Raw genomic sequence first — 6,833 nt, 5'->3', positions numbered from 1 at the left:
CGATTAATCCCTAGTCAGTACTCCACCGCCCGACTAGCGCCTAGCGATCTCTACAACACTGCCTCCGTCGGTTCGACTCGGCCTACAAGATGGAAGTGACGAAGACACGATACGAAACGAGAATGACATCATGATGATGATGTCATGTCAATGAAATCAATGCAAGTCTGTATTGTTTACACTAACTTGATTAGAAAAGACAAAAAGAGCTCAGCAAACTAGTCACACAGGACAAGTCCAGCTTATAAATAGAATGTTTAGGTTGTTATTATCCTCATCCTTTGGCAACCAATATCTCTCACTCACCACCAATATCCACCACTTTCCATCACATTACCATCACTATCCACCACCATCTCCATATTGTATAGAGTTTGGTTTGTCTTAGAATCCAAGATCATAAGAACTTATATTTATAAAGTTTTTCGAGCCGTTGCCGGAGACACGTGGATTTTAAGAAAGTTTGGAATTGACGACCCAGTCTTTTTCTTTTTCAAAATTTTCATCACAGAAGGTTAACACACGGGGTCGTGTCAATCGTCAAACATCAAAACAATATCTATTTCTTTCAAGAAAAACAAACTTTCGTGTCTATATTAACAGGATTTTAAGATGTTTCATCACTACAGCTAAACAACTTAGTGTATGTCCTCCATCTCTTGTGACGACATACAAGTTCCATTAGAAGAACTCAACGTTTCTTTAGAAGAAGGCGTCGAGCAAGAGTCTTCCAAGTAGCCAATATCCCTATCTAAACCCCACCCATTGAGGACCAACGTACATTAAAGGACTTCTTAAAGCCAGACATTGGTAATTTTGGAGCCGCCATAAACCCGCCAAATGTTTATTCAAACAACTTTGAGCTTAGACCACCACGTATCCAAATACTTCAAAATTCCTCCACTTTTCATGGCCTTCCCGATGAAGACCCCCGCATACATATCTTCAACTTCTTGGAAATATGTGATACCTTCCAAACAATGGAGTCTTCCAAATTATGTTTAGTGAGCCCAATACTCATTTGATTTTAAATAATAATAATAATAATAATAATAATAATAATAATAATAATAATAATAATAAGGTAGAGGATCCGGTAAAAAGTGCTCAAAGTGTAAAAAGTGTGAGAAGTGTATTATAACACTATATATAATACTATATAACACCATATAAACATCGTATAACAATATGTAACACCATATAATACCATATAACACTATGTAACACTATATATCATTATATAATAAATATAACACTATAGGTTGTCTGATAGCATGTCTATGATAGATGTATAGTGTTATATTTGTTATATAATGATATATAGTGTTACATGGTGTTATATGGTATTATATGGTGTTACATATTGTTATACGGTGTTTATATGGTGTTATATAGTATTATATATAGTGTTATAATACCCTTCTCACACTTCTTACACTTTGAGCACTTTTTACAGGATCTTTACCCATAATAATAATAATAATAAATTAATAATAATAATAATAATAATAATAATAATAAAATATTCCGGAAGTTTGAGTCTTTAATATTTGCTATGTTCTGGGTTTGCTGTTTTGTTTTTTGTTTGTTTACGAGGTCGAGATCCATTATGGTGGAAATACAAAATAGGTCAACTATATCATAATTCCGTATAAAACTCCAAGTTGACTAGTTCATCACTTTTGAATGTCAATAGTCAACCCGGGATCTGCGTCTCTATTAAGGACATTAGATTGTTTTCACACTACGATATGTATATCTATAACTCTGACCACACATTTGGTGATACGATCAGATTCTGTCAGAATGTTTTCACACTATGATATGTATATCTATAACTATATATGATCATACATTTGGTGATACGATCCAGACTCTAATACCAGTTCATACTTGTAACTATGTTCCTTCCTACTAGTCACGCTGTTGAATCCTCGTCATATTCGCCACCACCGTGCCGACAGTTTACCTTTTCTGAGATTGAACTCGCGACCCGAGGCTTTGATGAGTCATTGGTGATCGGACGTGGGGGGTTTGGCAGAGTTTACAGAGGAACCATCACATGTGGGTTAACTCTTTTGGATGTTGCAATTAAGCGGCTGGAGTCAACTTCTAACCAAGGAGCAGTAGAATTCTGGGCTGAAGTTGAGATGCTATCCAAATTAAGGCACTCTCATTTGGTATCTTTAATTGGTTACTGCAATGAGGGGAAAGAAATGATTCTTGTATACGAATATATGCCTAATGGAACTCTTGAAGATCGGCTCCACAAACGTCGAGCACCTCTAACTTGGGTGCGAAGACTTAAGATATGCATAGGTGCTGCCCGCGGTTTAGATTACTTGCACACTAGGACGGGTATTATGCACGGAGTTATACATCGCGACGTTAAGAGCTCAAATATATTGTTAGACGACAACTGGGTAGCTAAGATTTCAGACTTTGGGTTGTCCAAAATTGTTCCAACAAATCAACCATCTACTTATGTTAGCACTTTGGTGAAGGGGACGTTTGGGTATCTAGATCCAGATTACTTTCAAACAGGTAGGCTGACTCGAAAGTCTGATGTGTATGCGTTTGGGGTGGTGCTGTTTGAAGTCTTTTGTGGGAAACAAGCAGTGGATAGAAGTATTGATGAGGAACAATGGGGTTTGGCAACTTGGGCTCAAGACTCCATTGAGGAAGGAAGGCTAGAGCAAATTGTTGATTCTAATTTAAGGGGGAGAATATTCCCTAAATGTTTAAAAGAGTTTGCACTACTTGCTGAGCGGTGTCTACATGGCCGTCCTAAGCAACGTCCTACCATGACCGAGGTTGTGGAGGGTCTTGAGTCTATCCTAGTCTTACAAGAGAAAACCGACAGTACATGGGTACCGACATTTCTCTTTCCCTCCAATCACAAAAGTATGTTTTCTTTAGATTGTCTGTGTTTAATTTACCTCTAGATATCACAGAAGTATTAGCGAAGAAATGCAATAGTATATTCAGTTAAATTCTAAATATTGGCAAGATGCTTGGGTCAGGTGGGTTTGGATGGGTAACAGGTTTATACGAGTTTTTGTTGAAGGCGGTAACCTTTTGTCTGGTTGGAAAGGTGCTGGGCTGGGTCAGTTGGCCCAAAAACAATTTTTCTCATAGCTAATAAATAAATAACACCGTTCGGTCTCACGTTTTTTGGCATGGCCGGCCGGTTGTTTAATGAAATTTACCTTACAAAAAAAAATAACACCGTAATTTTAGATTCTGTCATTTTCATTTCTAGTTATTTGTTTAACTTGCAGTTGGAAGTACACGTTTAAAATCCTTGGATATATACCTCTACACTGTTGGAGGTGAAGACCGAATAGTACAGCGGTTTGATTTTGATACCATCGTTTATGCAACTGAAAATTTTTCTGAAGCTAATAAGATTTTGTCCTGCACGTACGAATCCATGTACAAGGTATCCAAATTACATATATACTTCCACGTTTGAAAGGTGTAAACCGTTATATGTTAGAAACTCCTTGATTTCTCTTCTCAGGGGCGGCTACAAAATGGACAAGATATAACAATCACTCAATATTCCTATGCCAGCACATACGAAGAATGTATGAATGAAGCATCAATGCTTGTAAAGTTTGAACATGAAAATGCGATTCAGCTGCTTGGGTATTGTATTCACAGAAGAAGGATGTACCTCCTATATGACTTTGCACCTTATGCAACTCTGGACGGCTTGATTTTTGGTAAAAAATATAAATATATTTATTTGAAATATGCACCTCTTAGTTAAGGTTATTAATTGCCTGGTTCAACAGAGGACACTGCAACTCTTGGGAACTCCTGATAGAGTTTGATAACACGCACAACGCAATTAGTCTTGTTATCTGACTTTTATTCTACAGTCATACTTTTTGAAGTTATATTATTTTGTTAAATCAAATTCTGACAAATATCTGATTTGTCATTTGTGTTTGTAGATGCTCAGTGTAATCTTTTGAACTGGAATACGCGGTACAAAATAATTTTAGGTGTAGCTAGGGTACTTGTATACCTTCATAATCATGCTCCCATTCAGATCATACATCGTGATGTGGAACCTTCAAACATTCTTTTGGATGAAAGTTTTGACCCCAAACTGTCGGGTTTTGGGTTAGCAACCGCGATCAACAAGACTGACGGCATTCATGTTGATCAGATTTGTGGGACTTAGTAAGTACATTATAATTCACTTAAGAACTGCCATTTTTATCTCATGCTCATATGTTGAAGTCTTTAAGATATTTTGTAAGGAATCCATTTGCATCTAACTAAGGAGTCTCTTATTGTGGACATTCACAAGTGTAGTTACTACAATTAGTGAAGGAAAATTGCATTCCAGATGAGAGTTTTCTATATATATGCATGTTTGTGTTCCTATATATATAGAATTTGATAATTTGTATTGTTGACCATGGTTAATACCTGGTACATGTTACAGCGGATACATGGCACCTGAATATGCAATTCATGGGTTTCTGTCAGCCAAGGCAGATGTCTTTAGTTTCGGCGTGCTGGTTTTGGAAGTTGTAACCGGGAAAAGGTCAATAGACGTGGGCGGTAGTGTTAAAAGATATGTAAGTATGATTAGATTCTATGATGTTACACTTATGCTTGTATGATCTATATTTCAAAAAGTAGATTCATTTCTACTTCTTTAATCAAGCATGTCACTTCCTAAGCACAATATATGGATTCTAATATCAATAAATAACTGCCTTCCTTTCAACTGACAACATACTTTTTAATGGAAATGCATTTTGTCATTCTTGGATCATTTTCTTTTGTATGTCATAATTATAAGTTATATACATGTATAATTGTTGTAGGTTAAGAGAAATTGGGTGGAAGGAACATTGTCAAATATAATTGATCCCAGAATTAATGTTGATTTAATCTTGATGACAAAATTCATGGAGGTTGGGTTGTTATGTGTTCAAAGAAATGCAGCGGTTAGGCCAACAATGGAGGAAGTTGTTGACATGCTGGTTGGCACCGCATCTTTAACTCTCCGTGTGTCAGAAATGCGAGCAAGGAGGAGTCTACAGCGCACTGAAGCTGAAGATAGTGATACCGGTGAAGTTGAAGAATTTATATCAGAGTTATGCCCAAGATAATGCATTGAAGTGATACAAAGTGACTAGTGTTATTTCTAGTTTAACACGTTTTATTTTTTTTTCTTGGAAGCAAGTGGCAAACCATATATGGTTAAGGCCCTCATATTCATGATCTTCCAACAATATGTTTTGTCAATGTTGACATCTTTACATGTATGGTTAAGGCCCTCTACAAATATGTTTTCGCTCAGTGGTGCCCGGTATGTAGTTTTCGTATAGAATTTTTAGGTATATACGTTTTCGACCCCTCGGTCGAAATCTCAAGCTTCGCCACTGGGAGCTTATCTGGGCTTTATGCCAAACGGGATTTGTTGACATCATAAACCAGACTAGCCCCATGCAGGAATATTTTTTGTAGATTGTTTTTAGGTCTCTTAAGTTGATTTGGGTTATAGGAGCCCATTTGTTGTAAAAAAATTTTCAGTTTGTATGATTTATTGCAACGCTGTCTTTTGTATACTGCAAGTTTAACGCTTGAATTATAAGATAAAAGGTTCACAATCAACTCTACTTTTCAATTACACGGTTTCCCCCTTGTGGGCTTAGGGGGTAGTGCTCTCACGGTGAGTCAAGCTGTTTTAGAGGCTGCTTCGGGCAAAGTGACCAAACACGAGAAAGCGTGTCTTGATAACCAGCACATGTTTATCCCATTAGCTTTTGATACTTTTGGTTTCCGTGCGTCAAAGGTTGTGGACCTACTTAGTCGAGTTCAAAGGGTCGTGGATGGTAATTTTATGACCTCGAGATCTATGGATGTATCTTTTAAAAGACTTAATTTTGCTACTAAAAAATGGGTAGCGGCACAGGTTGTTGTCCATTCATCTTCTATCTCGATGTAATTTTCATTTGAAAACGTCATAATAAGTTTAATAAATAATTGATTACACGGCTTTACTAACCAACAAAATTTTGATTCACAGACAGACATGTTCTTGGCTCTCTAGCGACTGTGACAATAACTCAATGATGATTTTAATGTCAGTACTCAATATTATATGATGACTTGCTAATTTAATTATAGTTGTTTTGTGGTCTTTTCCAACACTCAACAACCTAATTTTATGAGGTCTCTTGAACCATTGGGTGTATATATTTAGGGATCTACATATTTACACACCTTAATGCCTATTTCCACACCCTTGTAGACGCCTCGTATAGGATTATACAAGGCGTATAGGGTTGCTTTTCCCGACCAGCTTCTGCACCTCGTACAACGTCACATCAGACGGGGAGTCTAGGCCTGTACGAGGGACCGATACGAGGGCACTCAGACGCCTCGTATAGGCCTATACGAGGCGTCTTAGAGACTGATTTGACTATGTGTCTGACATGTGACTTAAAGCTATACGGGGTGTCTAGAGCTATACGAGGCGTCTATATCTCACATAAAGTGCAACATACAGTGCATTCTTGGTCCACCCGAGCATTTCTGTTCTTCTTGTATTTCTTCGAAAGAAACTCTTGTTGTTTGCATTTCTGTTCTTATCATCCCGAAGTGTTGAAATGTCATCATACTGGGACGGCAACTATGTCTTCGGGCAGTATTCTAGCAAGTGTTCCGGTAACAGTTATTAGCTTAAATGTTTTAATTAGTTGTTGTTTTAGTTTATTATTTACTAAAGATGATACGGTTGTTTATTTTGGAGGAGTCTGGCATTCCCGATTCTAATGAGCAAGAGGAGGTTGTGTCTAGTA

General features: G+C 37.2%; 1 protein-coding gene across 1 annotated transcript; it reads left to right on the top strand.

Annotated features, from left to right (window-relative positions):
- Positions 1-1,784: 1,784 nt before the first annotated feature.
- Positions 1,785-5,294, top strand: LOC110886350 (putative receptor-like protein kinase At5g39000). Its single transcript, XM_022134132.2, has 6 exons — positions 1,785-2,904; positions 3,282-3,442; positions 3,524-3,728; positions 3,963-4,194; positions 4,463-4,598; positions 4,851-5,294. Exons 1-6 carry the CDS (start codon positions 1,902-1,904, stop codon positions 5,136-5,138), a joined length of 2,025 nt encoding a protein of 674 aa, XP_021989824.1. The 5' UTR covers positions 1,785-1,901; the 3' UTR covers positions 5,139-5,294.
- Positions 5,295-6,833: the final 1,539 nt, after the last annotated feature.

The sequence above is a fragment of the Helianthus annuus genome, chromosome 10 (assembly GCF_002127325.2).
Source record: "Helianthus annuus cultivar XRQ/B chromosome 10, HanXRQr2.0-SUNRISE, whole genome shotgun sequence".
NCBI lineage: Eukaryota > Viridiplantae > Streptophyta > Magnoliopsida > Asterales > Asteraceae > Helianthus > Helianthus annuus.
Note: the sequence above shows the minus strand (reverse complement) of the source record. Positions and strands in the feature narration are given on the sequence as shown.

Bases quoted from the DNA above. Each gene is read 5' to 3' on its own strand.
- LOC110886350 (XM_022134132.2), top strand. From the start codon at position 1,902: ATGTTCCTTCCTACTAGTCACGCTGTTGAATCCTCGTCATATTCGCCA. The intron at 2,905-3,281 runs GTATGTTTTCTT...TTTAACTTGCAG, and splicing joins CTTTCCCTCCAATCACAAAA to TTGGAAGTACACGTTTAAAA. The intron at 3,729-3,962 runs GTAAAAAATATA...TTGTGTTTGTAG, and splicing joins TCTGGACGGCTTGATTTTTG to ATGCTCAGTGTAATCTTTTG.